General features: G+C 37.0%; 1 protein-coding gene across 1 annotated transcript in view; it reads left to right on the plus strand.

Annotated features, from left to right (window-relative positions):
- Positions 1–7202: 7202 nt before the first annotated feature.
- The window catches only part of LOC149577678 (protein PSK SIMULATOR 1-like), a 153751-nt gene continuing 137859 nt past the window's right edge, over positions 7203–23094 (plus strand). The window contains exon 1 of the mRNA XM_089825000.1: positions 7203–7544. Within this exon, the coding sequence (XP_089681126.1) occupies positions 7476–7544 (69 nt within the window). The 5' untranslated portion in view covers positions 7203–7475. The remainder of the gene's footprint in view (positions 7545–23094) is intronic.

A 23094-nucleotide genomic window follows, 5' to 3' on the forward strand; every position in this document is an offset into this window, starting at 1 on the left:
TTGGGTTTTGGTTTTTTATTTATTCAAAAGTTGATTTAACATTGACGAGATTTTCTGATTCAGATTGGGCAGGATGTGCTTCTGATAGAAAAAGTACTTTAGGATATTGTTTCAGCCTAGGTTCAAACATGACTTCTTGGTGTAGCAGAAAGCAATCTTGTGTGGCTCAAAGCATTGTTGAAGCAAAGTATGTTGCAGCATGTATGGTTGCAAAAGAAGTTGTGTGGCTTTGCAAATTACTCTTTGATCTTTTTGGTCATATAGGTGAACCTACTATGATTATGTGTGATAATAAAAGTTGTGTGAAGCTTTCAACTAATCCTATTTTTCATGATAGATCCAAACACATAGAAATTAAATATCATTATCTAAGAGACATGGAAAGGAAACTTATTTAACTCAAGTATGTTTCTACTGAAGAACAAGTTGCTGATATTCTCACTAAGCCTCTTCCTAGAATGAAGTTTAACTACTTCTGAAAGAAGCTTGGTCTAATGGAGAATGGTATTCTTATTGAGAAAGAGTCTCAACTTTAGTAATTATTTCATGGTGAGTTCTTCTCTGAGAGATAAGTCATAATAATCCTTGTGTTCATCCTCTAGAAGTAGGTATGATGAAAACTCAACACCCTTTATGTGTAGGCATGGTCAACTTACCCTATGTGTGAAGGCATGGTATAGATAAAGTCTTCGTAGGGAGAAGATCGAGGTGAAATTCCTCATTTTTACACCATTTGTAAGTGGGCATGGTGTAATATTTCCTCTGCAAGTAGGCATGATGAAAGAGGGTTTCATTATCTTCATATTATAGAAGTAGCCATGGTGAATTTTGTATTGATAACAATTATTTTGATTCTGTTATAAGGAGATAACAATAGTATCTTGTTGGGCTTGTCCCTTTGGTGAAATGGTTGAGCTTCTTGCCTGTAGGGCCTACAACCAAGGTTCAAGTCCCCATAGGTCCATTCTCTACTGTGGATCTTAACTGAGAATGTTTTCCAATTGACCCTTGGTAAAATAGTGGGGCTTCTTGCCTGTAGTGCTTACAACCAAGGGTTAATTTTTTTTTGAAAAACATGATTTTTTTCCCGCCTAGCTCCTTGTGCCTGGCTTTGGCTTCAGATTTACCTTCTACGCCTGGTTTTAGCTTAGGCTCCTAAGTCCAGTTCCGTCTCCCGCGTCCAAATTTGGCTTTTTTCTGTCCATCTTTTTGATGTTCACTTTGGCTTCTACTCCTGCGTCCAGCTTTATGGCAAATGCTTCGGCTTCTACTTGTCGGGCTAGGGCTTCTCTTGATCCTAGAGGGAATACTAGTTCACCAGGTGCTATGGGTGGTTCGTCCATTTCCTATACTGATGTGGCTACCTATGAGGCCCATATTGGTGGTCAGACTTTGCATCCAGGGTTTCGTGATACTGTGCATTTGGGGCTCTGTGACTCTGTGTCAGTTGCGATAAGTAATCCAAAAAGGCTTGTTTTAAATTCTACTATAGTTGATAAGATCTCTATCAATATGGAAGATTTCTTGGACACTGCTGCTATCTTTCACTTCAAGGGTTTATGGCCTTCTCTTTCAGATTTGCATGCATGGATTTCCCATGTTTGGGAGCCCTTCATCTCAGAGATTGCCCAGAGTTACCCTTTGGCAAGATGTTTTTTGTTGTGAAATTTGATACTGTTGAAGAAAGAAATGCCATTTTTAGCAACAATTTTTCTTGGGATGAGAAGTTTCCCTTGATAGTTAAAACTTGGCACAAGGATTTCAACCCGTTGACGAAAACTTTTAATAAGTTTCCTCTGCGGGTAAGGCTGTTGAATATCCCCCTTCACCTTTGGTGATGCTCTATCCTAAGGGAGGTGGGGAATACCCTTGGAGACTTTGTGATGTCTGATAGGGCTGCTTCCAAAGTGTTTCAAATGACGTATGCTCATGTGTTGGTTGAGATCAACATTTCTAAGGGACTCCCAAAAATGATTTCATTGGACTCTCCTCTTAGTTCTTGGAATATTCTTTTTGACTATGAGGCATCCCTTTCCACTGCAAGAATTGCCACTTGACTGGTCACCTGACTGCCAAGTGCTCTTCCGATAAATCTAGACCAAAAATGTCCCCTTCTTGGTGGAAGGGGGTCTTGAAAGACCACTACACGTTCCAAAAGGTCCCTTCTATAGGGAATGGTGACTCTCTACAAGAATCTTTAGTGGTGGATTCTACTACTATTTCTCATAAACCATCTTCTCCAAGTTTCTTGATGAAGGATTCTCCTTTGGCCCCTTCTGTGGTGGCAGCTAATCTGTCTTTGGATTCTGTCCCAGTTTCTGGTGTGGATTTTGCTACTATCTCTTTTAGTCCATCCCTTCATTTGGCTTCTTCTATGATGGCAGCTAGTCCATCTCTGGATTTTTCTATCCCAATTATTGGCATGGATTCTGCTGGTGCCTCTGTTTGTTTGTCCACTCCTACCTTGTTAGTGGTTTTGAAGTTGGTTGTGGTGGTTGCTAGTCCATCTGATTCTATTGTTTCAATTTCTGGTGTTTTCGAGGCAGTTCCTCCTATGGTTCCTTTTCTGGGTGATGCTATTGTTGTCACCTCTTTTGCGGCCTTCTCCCTAGCTTTGGGGGTTTCTAGAACTGGCTATGAGGGTTTTAAGTGGCAGAAGGCTATTGGTTTGGTGGAGGATGGATGGACTATAGTAAAGGGAAAAAAAGGTCAAGTCATCCAATCCTGCTTTTGATATGGCACTACTGTCTAATAAGAAGGGTTCTAACGGAAAAGTCTGATGCCTAGCTTTTGGCCAGTTGTCTCTGTACTGTCTTTTGGCATTTAGTTCTTTTTAGTGTATCTCATAATGGGATTTCGGGATCCTAATCAAAACCTATTTGTGGCTGTTTATGTTGCCACCTTCGTCACCTTTTGTTTGGTGACTTGTTTCACCTTTAGTGGTTGATTTGTAGAGGGTTTTAGGTACCCGTTCAAAACCTGTTTGTGTGGCTAAAGAGTATTGTGTTATCTGTGATGCTACCCTAGTCATTGTGCCTTGTTGGGTGACCTATTTCACCTTAGGATTGATCTTTTGTTTGATTTGGGCTTTGTTGAAAATTTCTTGATTTGTAAAGGGTTTTAAGATCCCTTCAAAACTTGTTTTTCTTATAAAAAATAATAGTATCTTGTGAATACAATTGTTATATATATTTTTAGTACAATTGTTATATTATTATAATGTGATAACAATAGTATAAATTTTATGGGAAATATTGTATTAACCATTTGATTGGTTGCAACCACTTAAACACTAGCTCATAAGGAAGAATCAAAGATCTCTCTCTTGCTAAGAGAGAGTGTTGAAGATCTGAGGTAGCTTCTAGAGAGATCTTTCTAACTTTAGCATCAAGAAATTTTGGTGTGTTATGCCTCAAATAATTTTGATTTGGTATGCTAAGCTGAAGTTTATAGTTGATATGTTATGCTGAAGTCTACAGTTGATTTTTGGTGTGTTCTGATGAAGTCTATCGACAGCTATGATATTTCATCTTCTTAATATCTCCGTCTACATGTGTCTTCTCCATGTGGATATAAGTTGTCAATTTCATGCCTCTCTTGTATCACTTGTTTCTTTTTATTTAAGGCAATATGGAAGCATCAAATCATCTTGTAACTGTCGACATCCTTTTTGGCATCAATTAATTCTCTCTATCTAGAAGGGCCATTTGTTGATGGAACACTTTCATTGTACTTTCAACTTCAGATTTATGTTTGATATTGTTATGCGTTATCTATGGAAGAGAAAAAGACACTCATTTTAGTTTCATATGGGCATGGTGTTCATGTGACACATTCTTTTCTATTTATTTATCCATGTATACTTGATATGACAATAGTGAGAGAATTATTAGCTCTTGATATTCTGCATTCCTCAAAAATCATAATGCTTTTCTTTGATAGGGAGATTCTATTTGTTCTACATAAATCATCTTCAGATTGCTATTAAATCTCTTCATATTTGTTTATGCAATTTCCTGAGTTTGGCATTAGGCTTCTTTCTTAGGCTATGAGATTTTAAGAGTTGTTCAGATAATGAATTCTTAGCATCTTTTGTTAATTCGTTTAGAGTTTGTTTTGTTTCAAGTCATTGAAGCTAATAACTTTGATGATCATTTGAAATTTGTGTGATATTTTTTTGGCACCAGGAATTCAAAAGATTGAGTTTCGACAAACCATGTTGTGAGAATGAATTTTTATTATTGCTATTGGTGTATGTTATCTTTAATGAAGTTGTTATCAACTTGTGTCATGGGAATAAGCCCTGCTTGTGTTCATCAAACCATGTTGATTCTGACTACTTAACTTCAACATAGGTTGTTTTCTAATAATTGTGACTAGTGACAGTGAAAATTACAAATTTTGGGAACAAGGAATATCTGGTTTCTTCCCTGAATCTGTTATAAACCATCTGTCAAATACATGTAGCACTTGATCTATTCCAAAATTATTAGTGCATGGAGAAATTCTAGATTTGAATTTTTAAGTTGATGATGTTTAGATCATAATAGTAGCAACTTTAAATTAATAAAACTTTAGGTGATGATGCATTTCAACTCAAATCTCTATATATGTATTCATCCAAACTGTTCGATGAATTTACAAGAGTGAAAATGGTTGAAAGTTTACCTTGTATTTATTAAGGGATATTATATTGGTTGAAAACATCCAATTAGATTGTTCATGTTATTGTTGATTAATGTCTAATCTATAAAAGATATGTAACCTTGGTTTGGGTTTGTGTGGACATTTGAAAATGGTTGGAGGTGTCAACACACGTAGAAGTTGCTAACTTTGTAGATCAACATATTTTTAATCATATATACCTTGGTGTTACAAAAATTAACCACAACATTGGAATCATGTGGTGTTCCTTCAGACACTATACATAGGTGTTATGAATAAGCGAACAGGTGGATTGCGAGGAAGATTAGATGATAAGAAGATAAGTATTAGTGTGCTATGTTCTATTTTCTATTATATATATTATCCATATGGTGTTAGTATCAATTTTTTTCTTGTAAAATGTATATTGATGCCATGAGCATTGCATTGGTTGTAGAGGCACAAGACATGATCTCTTTTGTGTGCATGTTGAGATTAGACGACAAAGAGATAAGTATTTATGATTATATCTCTTGAATATTGATTGTATACAGTGATTGCTTTTTGCATTGATAGTTATGAGGTATTAATTTCTTGTGGTTGTAGGGTACAACAAGAAGCAATGAGATGAATGTTGCTTTGATGATACATATTCAGAGGGAGACCACTCAGATTCAAATGGAGGTTACATCAAATATCTTATTGTGGTGAACAAGTTATCCCTACTAAGAGGGAGTCCCTATTGAGAGATAATCTCAGTTGTTAATGCATTGTTCTCTGTTAGAAGTTTGAGGTGAAAGTCCTTGGTCCACCCTCTGCATTGAGGCATGGTGGAAATACATTCTTCTCTGGGATAAGTTTGAGCTGAAGGCCTTTGGATCCATCCTCTGCATTGAGGCATGGTGGAAATGCATTTTTCTCTATGAGAAGTTTTAGGTGAAAGCCCTTGGTCCACCCTTTGTGCTAAGGCATGGTGGATATATATTCTTCTTTGGGAGAAGTCTGAGGTGAAAGTTGTCATTCCAACCTCTACAAGTAGGCATGATGGACCACCCTGCAAGTAGGCACGGTGGAAGTCATCTGTTTAACTCCATGACTTTAATTTTACGTGCTTATGAAATATCTATGGCGAATTATGTTATGTTGACATAACATGTTTTATGTGATGTGAAGTAATCATTGACATCTTTGATTGTAGCTATGTGTGTCTGCCATACTAAAGATCTCTCTCTTGCCAAGAAGGAGTGTTAAATATTGTAGTTTCGATAGAGATATTTATCTCTAATTTTATATGACCATTATGGTCATCTTCAGTTGAAGAAGGTAATTGTGATAATGTTTGAAATTATATTATATAAAGAGACATGTGTCATGCGCCATGCAAAGAGGCATGCATTCAAAAATATGAAGTGTTGAATATTTGGAAATATGAAGTCTTGTCTTCAAATTTGAAGAGACCTTTCATGTAAAATGAAGAGACTCAATTCAAATCTATTTATGTGATTACTTAGTGTATTGTAAGTAATAAATTGAAAGCTTTGTACTTGAACATTTTTATTATCAATATAAGAGATTTTTTTCTGGTGTGGCTGGGAATTTCCCTTCAAGTGAAAGTCTTTTACCAGGATAAAGTTCGTGTGTCATTTTGCATTTATTTTGTTCCTTTTATTGTTGTTTATCTTTATTTCATGTGCAAAACATTAACAAAGTCATCTTGACTTGTCAATCTCCATCCTCTCCCTTCGCTTTTTTCTTTTGGATAGAGGATTGCATTAAAATCACCACCTGACACCACCATTTCATCATGCAAAATTTCCAAAACCCCTTTCAACGAATGACAAAGTTTGATAATGAAAAATAAGTGTGTTTTTCTCTTCTTTTAAAGATATTCTTTATAATAAAATTACTTAGATGATTTATTTAATCATTAAAAAAGCAAAAAAACTTAACTTTTACAATACCATCTATTAAGATGCATTTTTCTTTCTACCATTTTTCTTTTATAATTGAATTAAGAAAAGTGTTATGACCAATTTTCAAATATGATAATAAAAAAATTAACTTACCAAATATTAAATATTTACTTTCTTCCCTTTTAATTACGTTCAGTTGCACTGAAACTATTTTTTATTATTAATTTTAATTTTTTTTATTGCAGTTTTCTTAGTCAACATTCACTCTTAATTTCCTGACAACTGTTCACACGTTCATTAGACGTCTTGACTAATGGAGAGGCAATAATCTGGTAGCATCGGAAGTGCAAGCGGCAGGTAAAAAACTAAAGACGCCTTTCAGGATAAAACATAAACAGTGAATGACGGAAATCAACGACATCTGAAACACGACAGAAAAAGTTATGAACGGTTGACGCAGCTTCAGTCGTCTTGGTTGCCCTTTCTAACAGTGCAGGCCGTTGGTTGAAAAACTCAGGTCACCCTTTTCATATATGAACGCCTTAGGCGTAATTACTCGATAATTGTCTTAATTAAATATGAGATTTGGTTTCCGCATTACGTGAATTCTTTGTATTAAATGAAAATAGAGGAGATGAACAAGACCAGGGCAGAAGGTGAAGAAATAGACCGGCGGATTAGATTGTGGAGCACTGTGATTACAGGGCAATGCATCGTTGCATTTTGATGGATTAGTTATTGCTCGGCTTTCTGTCAGTCTTGAATAGTCAATTGACACTGGCTGAAGACAATAGGGAAGTTGCGAGGCCGCGGCAAGGGTCGGTTAGGACGAGGAGACACAGAAGAAGCGTTTGAGCAGCGGATGAGATCAAGGGCCAAAAGATCAAAGCTACTGGGGGTGGAGGAGGGTGAATCGCGATGGATCACTTACGGAGAAGGATATCAAAGCCCACAAAGGAGAAATCAAAGCTCACAGCTACCCGCATGGTGATTTTTTTTCTCTTTTTGCGTTTTGATTTCTCAATTTTTTTAAACCCTAGCTCTTTTCCGTGCAAGTAGTTTTAAACCCCCTATATTTTTTCTTATCTTTTGGGTTTTATATGTGACTTTGGGTTTTCTTGTGGCGAGATCGTCCTTCAGAATTTCCCCTATCTGAATTTATCCCGCAATATGTAATAAAACCCGATGTTTGTCTTAAATATGAGATTTGGTATCCGCAATATGTGAATTCGTTGTGGTAAATGGAAATAGAGGAGAGGAACAAAACTAGGGCAGAGGATGAAGAAATAGACTCGCGGTTTAGATTGTGGAGCACTGTCATTACAGAGCAATGCATTGTTGCTTTTTGATAGATTAGTTATTGGTCAGCTTTCTTTCAGTCTTGAATAGTCAATTGACATTGGTTGAAAAGGGGCAAACGTGGTTTGCAAGACAGAGTTAAAGGTGGTTGCTTATGTGAGGAGTGCCAGCGATTCTTTGGCATCTTGAAGAGAATGTGAGGAATTTGTTATCGTAGGTCCATTGCTGTCAACTCTCCCGATATTGATAACCACTCAGGTGATATGATCACGCATGCCCATGCCTTTCTGCCTGAATTAGCAGGTGTGGGTATGGGCGCGGGGTTTCAATCAAAAGTCCCAAGTTTTATTACATCTCCATGCTAGCGGAGAAAGAGCTGCAAGAATGGAAGTCATTGTCCAAGGGAGAGTTGTTTATACACGACAACGGTGAGCGGTTGAATGCCCCAGGTGAAGCAGAGAGCGAAGTACTCTAGATGAAGCAGGGAGTTTGACAAAGGTCCCTTCAAATAAGTTTAATTCTGCAAAGCCAAAGTCTACAACTGTTCCAAAAATAGGAGCCCCCAAGGTGGATGTATTGTTTGATGCTTAGTAGGGGCATAGATATTCTATTTCTAAAACAAACAATTTATGCAGAGGTACAATGCATCCATGCATTCACACCATAATAGAAATTATTAGTTTATTTTAGCAACAGTTTTCTTTTGATTGTATGGAATAATAAAAAATAGGTTCCAAGAGATTTTGGATGGTCAGTCGCTTTTAAAGGGGCTTTAAAGTATGTATCATCCTTTGCTTTTCATTATTTCCAGATTTTTAAATTTATGATCGAGTTATTTGCTCTAATGGCAGCAAAACAAGGTCTATGATCATCTCGAAACTTAAGAGAAAATGTTTCATTATTTGTGTCTTGATTTGTATTTTTTTTGTTCTGAAAACCTTTGTGGGAATCCCTTTGCTTTTACCGGCTGCAGGTTCACATTCAAATTTTTTAACATTCTCCATCCCATGTGACCTTATATATTATATAGTGGGTGTTTAACTCTACTAGTCTTGAATGTAAACAGTATTGTACTTCTGATGAGGAGAATCTGGGAATTCAAAGGATACAGAGTCAGTGCTTAGAAAGTGTGACACCCTTCGGATTAGTGCAATGATATTTAGGAATAATCATGATATGTATGAAATGGGTTTTGACAGATGCTTTCAAAATAATATTTTCAAGTTAGTATGCTGAAGATTAAAGTGCTATTTGATTCAGAGAGGAAAAATGTTGGCCTTTAACGTTATTGGTACTTCAAATTCCTTGATCTTCTGTGTCTTGCCTTGCTTTGAGTTCACTCAAGCTGCATTTCAATTATACACTGTAAGGACAATGCACTGATTATCTATCTAGCCAATATTTAAAACCTGACACTGAAAATTGCTGTAATGGAAAAGTGTGCGTTATATCTGCCAGTACAAGGAAATTAAGGAACATAAACATTGAAACATTTTTCCTATTTGAATGGGCTAAGAACCTCCTGTCAACTTATTCTTGATAATAGTAAATTTTCTTGTGTACATATTGTACGATGACTGTTGAGAGATAGTTTAGGGTTTACTATAAAACAGTGGAATTGTGCACGATGCTTCATGAATTGTTAGGGGTAGTAAAAATCACAATTGCTAAGGCTTTGCTAGAAATGCTTAATTCAATGCTTCTCCCAAACATGATTTCTAATGCTATGCGTAATGACCTTGGATATGGTAACCTGAAATTGTCTCCATGAAAATATTTTTTCTTGAAACTTGCATTCAGTTGTAGTATGCTTTTAATATGCATTTGGTGCTTGCACAGCTATAATATGAAAAACATTAGTTATGTATGTGTCAAACAGTTGAACCTATGGCTGTGGAACTTATGAGGTCCTGCAGTGCTTGATCATCCAATTATGGCTTCTGTGGATAGTATTAAGCAAGGCTTGAGGTACTCGGTTGATCAAGACTATTGAAGATTGATGAGGTGGTAAATATTGGGATGCCAAATATATAAGGATATAGCTGCCTAATATAAAACAGATCATGTTTTTCTTCTAAGCATTTACTGTATACTTGTATTGGTTCATTGATCATCCTGGCAATTTTTTGTGTTTTTCTACACTCATAGTCAGTTTTGTCTCTTCTGCTTTATGTTTCTTTACTGGAACACTAAGATGTATTGCTTTCTGTATGTTGACTAATTTATTGTGAGTTTTTGCATTGTCATGGTTTGTATCTTTGATATTTCTTCCATTGCATGTTTTTTTATCTTTTTTGAAATCTTGTATCGACATGGTAATTATGACTTTATTAAACTATTGATCTTTATCTGTTTGTTTTTTCTTGACTTATATTTTTTTCCCTTCTTTTATTCATTGAGAGTTGTATGTTTTACCCATATTTGCAGACAGATTGAATCTTAGCTAGTGTTTTCGCTACTTATATGTTTGTAGATATTTGAACATTTTGGCTTGTCTTTTGAATGGATGTCAAGTTTTTTCTTTTTCCTTTATGGTATTTTGTTTTTCTTTGTTTGCAATGTTTTGTGTTAAGATTGACATTTTATGCTTGATGAGAGTGCAAGTGCAATTGCAAAGAGTAAGTTGTGAATCACATGAAATAATATAAGTGCTCTAGTATACTTGAATCTATGCCTCACTATGTTCTTGGGACAAGGATGACATGAGACAAGGGATTTGCATTTTTTTTGAGGGTATTTTATGGGATGACTATATAAAACAAGGACATTTTTAAAAAATATCGGGAACATGATGACATTGCTATAACATTTGTCATATTTTATAGATCTTTCATACACAACATTAGAGTTGATTTAAAAATTTGCATTTGAGTCGAACAAATTAACAAAATGTCAAAATTTAATTGCTTTTCAAATTCATTCATTGTCAATGTGCATATGATATATTCTATATATGTTGTTGCTCCTAATTGTCATCTACCAACATTACATCGAAAAGTCTTTTTGAATCACCATCCCTTTGTGGGATAACCTTATTTAGTGGAGCTATGAACAATCCCTCTCATGCCTCATCAGTTTTGATGTTATTTTTGGGATCAAAGTACCAACATAAAGTTGAAATCTATGTAGACTTTGAAGTTTGATGAAATTGAAGTTGCAAAGCACTATGTACAACCACCAATTTCTTTGCTCATCTAGAGGTAAGCCTATACACCTCAGTAGAGTGGATGAAACTATGTGTGGACTGATTCCTCTTTGTAGCAGGGGAATTCGCAACTTCTGAAGAGGAGGTGAATGGGAAACATCCTTAACTTTGGTGTACCTTTGACATGCCATGTCCACTGTGTAATTGGATCTGAGCTAATGTATCTCTTTCTATGTTTGCCTTTGGATTGTTGAATGCTGGATTGAAAAGACTAGTAAAGGCAAGCTATTGAGTGTGAAGTTGTAAAATCCCTAATCAGATATTTGCCCGAAAACCCTTGAATGAATCTCAAAAATATTAAACAAGTATATTCATGCAATGATTTTTCAGATTTCACCAGCAAAACCCCAACAAATAGCCAGGTAAAAGAATCTCAAAATATTCTTTCAATAAATCTCTAGTACTACATTTAAAAAAATGATGTTTCATTGGAGCTCTTTGACAAAATGATCAAGAAATCTAAACATAGATACAATAACTACAACAAGATTGGATAACATAAAAGATGAACATGGAATACAATGTGAAACACCTATGCGATGTCCAACTGACAATGGGTTTCCGTCCACTATCCAAGCTTGAAGGTTTTCATCCTCGTACCTGCTAAAGCTGAAGCTTTTGAAAATAACTCTCCAAGAGAGAGTGAAATCCAAATTACAAAACCAAATATTCTAAAAGTGAGCTTCTCCTTCACTTTTGAGAACAAATAGGTGACTCTTTGTATTCCCCTTTTAATTCCTTTATTTCCTTTTTGAAATAATACTTCCCCCCACTTAAAGAAATAAAGTGCCTATAGATAATGAAGTGACATTAACAATATGAGCTTAAGTTATAATGGCACTTTATAATAAATCAATTAAATTTTTAGGCATTAAAATTTCTAATCAGATGGACTCAAATATGCATGTGTGATAGCTTGCAAGAAAGGTTTCAATAAGATGCTCCTAGTCCAACTCTGAAATGCGAAGAATGCTAAGCTTGCTGACTTTCTAAAAATAGTAAGTGTCTAGAAACCTCTATGAAACAGCCCCTATTAGCTTGCAACTGAAATTGCCTAAGCCAAAAATTGCTTAGGTTGTATAGAAAACCAGGTTTGCCCTTGGACCAAGGCAAAACAGGCTAATGGTGCAACAAAACTCACTACCTAGAAAAGGGGACATTGTTAAGTTTTGAGCCTAGAAATCGATGAAGATAAGCAACAATAAGAAAGAGCCTAAAATGAAATAATAAACACCAGGATTACCTTGGGAAAACCATTCTAGAATGAAGGGAAAAGACCCAGCCACACAACAAAAATATCATTTTATTGATCGTAAAAGTTCAAGAGTACAAAGCCTATTGCTTGATATGATATATATAACTTAAGGATAGACTCTTCACATTCCAACCGAAGGTTACTCCAATTTCCCAAAACGACTCTTTATTACAATTAAAATTAAAACTCTTCGAATTTCCATGCCTCAATGCATGTCAAATGACACATGTCATTACATTTATATTACAATTTAAACACAAGTGTCCTTTTTCAGCTGAAGGTGACAATAACGGTAATAACGTCCATATTTTCAGAGATTCTCTATCGCAACTACCATCTTCAACACTCCCTCTTAACCAAAGAGAGATCTTTAGCGAAACAATCACACAAGACTGCAACCAAAATGTCAATGATAAAATCTCGTCACATAGATTCTATAAGATTCATGGAATTACTCAACGTAAAAACCTGTAACAATTACTCATATTCATGGAATCACTCAACGCAAAAACTTGCAATAATAGCTCATATTCATGGAACCACTCAACATGAAAAGTTTTCATGGAATTTCTCAACATGACAATAAGAGAACAATGTACTTATTGTTAAAAATCACGGAATCACTTAACATGACAATAAGAAAACAATTTACTCATTGTTAAAGATCACGAAATCACTCAACATGATAGATTTGTAAGACTCACAGCTAAGCCTTTAATCACAGACTCTCTTAACGTGAGCTGTCATGGAATCACTCAACTTGACATCTAACTCCCATCACAAAATCTCATAATGTGATGACATCATGGACTCTCTCAACATGATGTTCATTATCGCACAGTGAAAGAGTTATCACAACTAATCTTACAATCTCATTTATTCACACAAGAATAGAAATAAGTATAATAAAAACAAGACTTAGTTCCATTTAAATCTCAAATTTTACAAATACCACAAGTATCACAATCATATATGGGAATGAAGGATTCTATAAGCACTCCCTCTTAATTATGAAGCCTCCCTCTGAAGCTAAAATCTCCCTCCCATTGGAGCTATAATTCTTATCTTGTTGCATCTTGTAATTAAGAGAGATTATTAACATCAACTATCAATGCTAAAAATAATCTCTTTCAAGCAATATAATCATAAATACTCATCTCTTTGTGGTTTAATCTTAATAAACACACATACATAGAGAATCATGATAATGTCTTTACAACTAATGTAAATCTCATAGCATCAATATAATTATAAGAATATAATATTAGCATCACAAAAATACTTATTTCTTCAATTCCATGCAATTATTATCTCTGCAACCTCATGCAATAGTATTTCACAGCAAAGTCTCACTTTGTAGCTGAAGAATGCAATCAAAGTGTTAGCTTGACACAATCTTGCCGGAGACAATAACAAATGTGCACCCACGGTGGCCATGTATAAGGTCAAGCTTGCCTAAATCATCCAACAAACTGCCAATCCTCCAATAACCAGAGTATGAGAGATTGAATTCCACCCGAATCCCACTGCTGGTGAAAACTTCTCAGTGCTAAATAGTAAATTGTCAAATTCGTGTTTCTATCGCAAAAAAGAACGAACTCTCAAGCTTTCCATCTAGCCGCAAATGATCTCATGCTACATGCTCATATTGACAATAGTTCAAGTCAAAATATCTCAATCTAAATAATCAACACCTCTAGATGTTCTGTATGAATGATAACTCCCAAAAAGAATCTCTTAACCTGTGCAAGGCGCAACATCTCCCTCTTAATTAAAGCATCCTATTGTCTTTCTTATTGCATCTTGGTTAGCACTCACAACGATTTGACAATCTGGAGAACCTCTTCTGGTAATACACATGCACTTCTTCAGGGCAAGGCTGAAATGGTGAAGGACTCATCAAATAGAGTCTATAGTCTCCATACTAATTGCTCCTATCTCTTCATGTACTTTGTCAAATCAAAACTGATGGGATACTTAAAGCACTAGATTTAGTGGAATGAACTCCTATAGATCCCTTTTCTTATTGATCATACGATCAAGATTGGCTTCGACCAAGAATGTCTTCTGAGTATCGATGGGTTTGAGTCATAACTCAGATTGCATACACGAGATCAAGAAAAACGATAAAGAATGTTAGAAATTAATCACGATCATAAAAAACAAAACTATATAACAAAACTATATTCTTGGTATCGCTCCACTTTCTGTAAAAAATCTTACAGAGATAACCATTTAGACACATACCGATCAAGAATGCTTGACTTCCCATACAAACCGACGACTTTTGTTATCCTTGCTTGATGGGGGTGCAATTGTAACAGATGTTTCACATTAAAGTAACTGATGATGGCGGTCGAATCATGAGCTTCCTCGTCATACATTCAACATTTGTGGGGAAACTCCTTTACGTTGTTGATGGTGGGTGTAATCGATTCCAATAAGTACATAGCCAAGAATGAGTTGCATGTTTTATGCCTACCAGTAACGCAAAATGGTTGATTGCGAAGAATACTTCAAGTCATTGCTAAGGTCGAGCTTGATATAATGACATAGAATGAAAGCCTATTGAGAGGATTTTGAAAAAACTTGATGACCTTTAAATATATATTCACAAGCGACCTGGAGATAATATGTGCACTCTGCATATTTTTGGTTCCTGTAAGAACACGACAATATTTGAATGCAAAATTTTATTTGGATTACTCTCCAACGAAACTTTTTCCGGTTTTATTATCTCCTCCTGATAAGGTGAAAAGCATTCAGGCAGAAATAAAAAACTGACGCAAGGGTTGTCTTCCGAAATAGAAGGCACTACCAAAATAAAACAAATATAGATACCTCTTGATGTCGAAATGAAATAGCTATTGCAAAAATAACAACACAAAATAACTATGAATTGACACAAAGAAGAAATAACACGATATCAAATAACTCCCATGCTAAATAATCATGACATCAAGGAGTACGATGTCAAAATTACGTAAATCTTTGGTTTAAGTTGAATGAAAATCTTGATGCCATTACAAGTAGTAGAACAACTCAAATTCCTGATGTGTGGTTTATGGACAACACAACATACAATCGAACTTAAGAACCCATACGAATAGAGCAATTTAAAAAAAAAAACTCAGGTACTCAATATTGCAACAAGAAAACTTCCTTATAAACTGTTATCAAACAAGCCTCTAATACCATGTTAAGTTTTGAGCCCATAAATCAATGAAGATAAACAACAATAAGAAAGAGCCAAAAATGAAACAATAAACACTAGAATTACCTTGGGAAAACCCTTCTAGAATGAAGGGAAAAATCCCAACCACACAAGAAAATAATAATTTTATTGATCATAAAAGTTCAAGAATACAAAACCTATTGCTTGATGCGATATATATAACTTAAGGAGAGACTCTTCACATTCCAACTGAAGGTCACATCGATTTCCCAAAATGTGACTCTTTATTACAATTACAATTACAACTCTTTGACTTTTCATGCCTCAACGCATGTTATTACATTAATATTACAATTTAAACATAAGCATCCTTTTCAACTGAAGGTGCCAATAATGGTAATAACATCCATATTTCCAGAGATAAAGATCTCTATCGCAACTAGCATCTTCAACAGACATGATAGTCCTCCCATCCCAAAGATCGCTTGCTCCCCAAGCAATGTGCATCCGTAAGCTGGAACCAAATGTAAGGATCCCAAGTCTGCCTCAAAGCGATACTCTGTCCAACAATTGCACAACACTAGTGTAAAATCTCTAACCCCAAAGTCGTAAATCAACTCAACATGAACCCAAACACTAATCAACTTGATATCCAACATTTTCATGTATATACTCAATCACGACAACCTGCCATGAATTGCTATCATAAAAGGAAATGCTTGCTACCCAACTGAGTACCTCACTCCAATTATAAGAGTACACGCACCTCCAATATTACGAGGTGACGGGAGCTCAACAATATACCAATCTTCATTAGGAAGATGCAACAAATTGCTCCTCTCAACTCCCTAATCCATAATCATCCATGTGCATGCTCCACTCGGATCCCAAGTGCAAACTTGTGTGATGTCTTTGGTATCACAATCTAGCTCCTTTAATACCCGTGCCAATGGAGACGATAGTTTTTATCCAACTGACACAAGCATTAGGCTACCATGCTGAAATGGTAGGACAATCTAATAGTATGTGTCACAAGAGTGAACAACTTAGTAGAGAGTAACTCAGAAATCCAACCTGTCATACTTCCATCAGCAATGCAAGCATATATGCCATACCCATTGCCCGAATCTCGCACACATGAGGAGTCCATAAAAATCAAAATAGGCCCAAGGTGATTATTGGACTCTTGTCACTGAAATCTGATCGCCTTCACCATGCCAAAAGTGGTGAAGCCCATCAGTAGAACCCGACCAAGCTATACTGCTAACTTGCCAATACTCGGGTCCCTAAACAAACTACTATTACATTCATCGATCATAATGAGATACAAACCACTAAAGGAATCTATGATCTCACAATTGCATCCAACCTCTGCTAGACCCTTGCGGATGTGCTGACTCTGCAAGTAACCCAATCAGTGGCGATTGACACCATAATCAACCTGTAACCTTGTATTTGTAGGAGATCTTTGTGATATAGATGTATTCAACCCTCCCAAATGCATATCACTATAATGGAAAACTGATTGGTGCCCTTGTAAATAATCCTCCATGGTGCCCTGATTAGGATACTTGCAATCTCTAACCCCATCTTGTGGAGATGGTAAACCTCCATCCTACAATGGATGATGCCAACTCTCAGCCAATCCACACTTGCATCTCATCAAATCCTCCCCGTATGGATCAAATGAAAGGTGATGGGCACTCCTCACTGTATGGGCGCAATGCATAACTCAACTTTAGTTAATGACTCATCATATGGTACTATGTGCCCTATTGAAACCAGATGAAACATATCCATGCTATCAACCTTCTTGCTATCATCATTGTCAACCTCCTTAACTCCTACATTTGAATGTTGAGGCGAGGTAGAACATGCCAAATCTAATTCCTCATTAAGCTGAAAAATTTGAATTTCTACCTCATGAAATGCTGCTAGGGAAGCCTCTAGGATGTCCTTAGCATTCATGAGCTCATAAGAAAGGATGTCCACTTCTTCTTCCTTCTTTCTTAATGCTTCGAAATAGATCTTTGTAATATTGAGAAGATGATCATGATCTAAAAAAAAAATGTAGATATTCTGATTTCATTGTTTGATTCCCCACTTGATCACATGCAAATGTGATAACTCTTCTTTGAGTCCCTTTTGTCTTTCATCTAATTGTTTGTTCCAAAAATGTTTTCCAACCATCTGCTATATGTTATCAAAATGTGATAGAGCTGCAACAATGTTACTTTTAATCACTTTCACTTGACTCTCCAAATAAGGTGAACTTGTAGGTGTATGCGATAAGTCAAATGCACATGAGGTGGGAGAATGTTTTTCTGATTAAGTGAAAACAGGTTTTGATGGGGCCCTGAAACCCATTACAACCAGATTTTGGAGGGGATCTGAAACCCAACATAGACAAAACGCTGCATAAAGATAGTCAACAATAGAACAACAGAAAGAAGCCAACCAAGAGCTAACAAATGAACAATAGCAAAAAGATGGGAAAAATTAAACATCAGCTGTAAATAGAGTCCCAAAAGGGCAAAGCAAGATCCTACAAGATCCACCAAATCATGGGGAAAAAGGACTACCCCCTAACCCCAAAACATGAAAAGTATCTTTGGGCACATCATTATCAATGACTTGAAAATACATGTCCTTGAACCAGCTGAATCCATAAGGGAGAGATAACCTCTCCATATCAACCTTGCCATCATAACTCCCTTCTGCCTCTATAGCAAGGGATCCCACCTCCATAGGGAAGATGGGAAGGAAGGAAATCCCCAAAAAATCCTTCTTTTGAGACCACTTCACCCTCCAAATAAAGGCATAAGGAGTGGGCAAGTTCTTCCCACCATCGACTTCAGCCACATAGTATTTTACCACCTAAATAGATGATAACACAACCTCAATATGAGTTGAATGCTAAAGAGATAGCAACAAAAACAACCCTCAAACCAAAAGACCTCCAGAAGGTGTCGACAAGGCCAAAGGAGGAACTTCATCTCTATAGAAGTCTCTTGGAGATGAAACATAAGAGAGCTTGGAGTCCACCAGATGTTTGAGGCAAAGAAGTACCAGACTCCAATAGGGGGGAAATCCACACAAAAGAAACTTTCACTTAACCAAAAACACTAAGGTGCTAGGAAGGGCCCTTGCATACTTTTAGCATCCGCTTGGCAAGGAAGACCAAAAAACAAAAGAACCCAGCTATGAAATTGAGCAAAATGCAACCGTATTCTCACAACATTGAAAAGACCATGACAAACAAAGGACATCACAACCACAAAATGAACATCCCCACCAAGATGATGATAAAAGACCCTCCCAAGCTAGGCAAGCACTCACTCAACAAAGTTAGTCTGAGCCCACCCAAGAAGCGGAGGGAGGCTTAGACAGATCTTGGGGCCAAAAAAGAGTTAAAGCTCGAAGAAACGACATTATGGAGGAACCCAAAATTGCCCTCCTAGATAGCATTGCCAAGCCCCCAAGAACTTGGACGCACCATACCCAAAAGCTAAAGGGGTTATATTGGGGAAATCCCCACACTGCCTAGAGGAAACATTAGCTATGTTAACACAGTCAGCCCCAAGCCAAGGCGACTAAAATCCCCTAGGCATTGGAGCATTGCAAACCTCCATCACTGCAACAACAAACACCAACAGCTTGCGGCCCGACCACCTTGTAGACCAAAGGGGAGCAGATACAAAGACCCTTCAGCTATGCTCCACGGAGTTTCCGAGACGGGGATGTTTTAAGGGATAGGGATGTGTTTCTGGTACGGGGATGGGTCGAAGCCAAAATCTAGGGGGCAAGACCTCACTTGACGACGATGACGACGACTAAAAACATAGGGTATTTTTTTATATACTGAAGCATAATTCAAATATGCATATCATAACATTGATAAACCATACACCATAGACATTTTAGAAGATCAATACATGGAAAATTGTCAAATGACAAATACTAAGTACTTCCATTATAACAATATCACATACATATATAGCAAAAATCAAAATGCCTAAAGGCTCCAAGTATCATGCATGGAATCATAATGAAATAAAGAGAAGTCTAACTAATATAGTAAGTAGGAAATATTAAATGCAATCATTACTCATTGCTGCTGCTGCTCTATGTTTTTTGTCTTTCTCTTAGCAAGTATATCAAATCTAAAAATGAGTAGAAGAGTTAGTGTTTTAATGGACCAAATATGGTTTACATATTTTTATTATATCTTTAAGACAACTAAGGGCAAAAACAGGATGGCTCTGGGGACAACAAACATTCGTCCCCGCGTCCCCGATTCGTCCCCAGGATGGGTGCGACCCCAAAATTATAGGGAACACATCCCTGTGGAACACTGCCCTCCAGCCATCTGAGTCATCTTCATCCGATGAGCTGCCTCCATTGCTGGAGCCTTCGTCGCTGGAAATCCTAGCACTCCGCTGCCCTCTGTGTGCCATAGGTGGGAGAATGTGTTTCATCAAACATAACCATATCATAAATGTCACCCAGCTGTGCAAAGGAATTAGAGGCAACGCTATGTTCAAAAACAAATTCATCACAAGAAGAATCCATACCACATGTAGAGACGATTAAATCTGTATCAAAATTAGTATTAACACTCACAAAAGATGTGCTGTCATTATTATTGGTAGGTTGAACAGCCTTCAATGTATTTTCAGTATGCCCATCAGGAGGACTAGTGTAGGCAGCCCTGCAAGAAACCCCTATCTCCATGCTACCAATCAATAGACCTGTACCATATTCAACATCTTCTATGTGATCATGAGAAGACTGCAAATCAGCGGTAGTTGGTTGCTCTTCTTTCTCAAGACCACATGTGAGCTGGTTATTGTCTGCTGAAAACTGCTTATACAAGTTTTTGCACCTATTTCTTTTGTAAGAAGATCTTGGGCCAATTCATAGTACTTCTTCTTGCCACATCATTCTTGTCTTGTGGTTTTGGATGAAAGTCAATATAATCAATGAATGGTAAATCTTTCTGAATCTGTAGAGGGAGTTTGTTGTAATTATATATGCCGAGTATTGCAATTCTTCTATCGGGTTTTAAATTTTGAGCTATCTGCTGCTTTAACTTAACAAGGTCTTTCCTGATTTTTCCTATTTTTTCCATAACTAGATACAACTAGTCTCTGCAAGTGAATGATTCAACTCCTGTCTTCCTGAAAATTACTACACTAATGCTGCTCTATTCCGTCTTTTTAACTGACAGAAAATTTGTCAAGCACTTGGAAGCACCGCTAGATGTTTGAATTTCTGATTTGTTTTGTTTCAATGGTTGTCGGTTTCAATAGGTATATGTTATAGCATTGCAGTTTGAACAAAACAGAATAACCATAACATTCATCTAAAGGAAAGATCAACTGGCACCCTTAATTGAAACAACAATCCAACCTTGGAACGTGATGCATAACTCTGAAAACACAATGAGAGGTTGATGTACCAATATAGATTATTATGGCAAAGGACGCTGCAGACCCCAAACTTCAACTTGCAACAAGCTTATTCCACACATTCCCATGAATGGAGCTGTGTTTCAGTAGTTAAATTTCATTGGATATGCCAACTACTTATGCCTTTCATGATCTCTGCATGAATAGGATACAAAAAATAATGTCAGCTGCTCTTCCCTCCAACAAGACTTTACCTTTATTGCACACCGTCTGAAATGAGAGGTCAGTTTCTTTCAGCACTCATAATCTAATGTAACCTTCTTGTGAATGTATAGCCTGTGAGAAGGTTTGTACAAAGATACACACTTTTACTGCTCCTGTTTACCAGTGCGTTGGATAGAACCTGATGACGTTGGCAGAGGACTTGTATTTGTAGAAGAGTCAATTAACTCCCAATATGTTTCCAGCTTCGGAACTGACCTGCATATAACCTTGTGACTAGCCCCTTAAAGATGAAATACTTCAGACTCCCCACAACTGGTTAGGTGCCTACTTCCAGGAGATATGTATATGTGTTAAAGTGTCAGACTCACCAAACAAATATATCTTTATCTAAGCAATTCTGGATAGTATTTCAGCCTTCTACGCTGCCTTACTGCAAAAAAAATGAATCGTAAATCTCATGGGCTTTGATTTCTTTCATGAGCGTTTATGCTCAGAACAATTGTCAGAATCCCCAGGTGAAGCAAGCTGCTTTGACCTGACTTCCTCTAACAGTGTCGTTACAAATAACGCTTGGGATAATCATACCAAATGGCAGAATTTCACCCGAATATGTTAATCTTAATACATAGTACACCGCTCTGCAAGATAGGGGGACGGCGGGATGGGGGGACAAGTTTCTGAGATGGGGGGACAAAGGGGCCTTGATTTAGGGACTACGGGGGGACAATGGCGGGGGACGGGGGATGGTGGGGGGAGCAGGGGTGTATATGCTATACATATGGTACTTAAAATGCTAGTTATGAAAAGATGTACTACAATTATACAAATTAAGATACAAAGATGTAAAAAACTTGAACGTTGAACATTGCATTGAAGTTTTCAACAAGAACATCATGATTCATGATTCAGATCAAATGACAAACAAACAATGAACATCCCAATATAATAAAAATAGAAACGATAAAACATTTAAAAAAATGGCTTAAATTTTTTATTTTTACATGTGCCTCTTTTGCTTGCCGTGGGAGACGTCTCGACCTCCCTCGCATTAGAGGAGACGTGGTCGCGGATAATCACACAGAATGGCGGAATTTCACCTAAATATGTTAATCTTAATACATAGTTACATTGCCCTATGAGATGGGGGGATAGAGGGGCCTTGATCTGGGGATGACGGGGGGATGACGGCGGGGGACGCGGGGTGGGGGTGGCCGAGGTGTATATACTATACATATGGTACTTAAAATGCTAGTTATGAAAAGATGTACTACAATTATACAATATAAGATACAAAGATGTAAAAAACTTAAATGTTGAACATTGCATTGAAGTTTTCAACTGGAACATCATGATTCATGATTCAGATCAAAAAACAAACAATGAACATCCTAGTATAATAAAAATAGAAACAATAAAACATTTAAAAAATGCCTTAAATTTTTTATTTTTACATGTGCCTCTTTTGCTTGCTGCGGGAGACGTCTTGACCTCCCACGCATTAAAGGAGATGTGGTTGCATCCCCCCACACCCACATAGGGGACGTTGAGATTTCTCACTGTCTCCGGCGGAGGTGGCGCTCTAAGTGGTGCCGCCTGAAACGCCGAGATGCTGTCCTCTCGTCCCGGGCGCGTCTCCATCTCCGAGACGACCTAGTTTGGGGGCGGGGGGGGGGGGGGGGGGGGGGAGACATCCCCCTGTTACATTGTCTTAATATGAATTCACGACAATCACCCAAACATTGAGATGTTGAAGGATATCCAGGATATTAGAAACTTTAACAGACAACACGAATATTGAATGCCAATACTCTGCACAACCACTATCAGTTTCTTCTTCTTGCTTTATTTCAAACTCTTTTGGCTGAGCATCAGTTCCAGCCTGTACATAATTGACTTGATCATTGGTGAGATTTTTATTTGTACAGGTCTCACGTGTCTTTCATCATACACTCTAGCAATGAAAGAAC

The sequence above is a fragment of the Cupressus sempervirens genome, chromosome 1 (genome assembly GCF_028749045.1).
Source record: "Cupressus sempervirens isolate cs-2001-9-10 chromosome 1, ASM2874904v1, whole genome shotgun sequence".
Classification (NCBI taxonomy): Eukaryota; Viridiplantae; Streptophyta; class Pinopsida; order Cupressales; family Cupressaceae; genus Cupressus; species Cupressus sempervirens.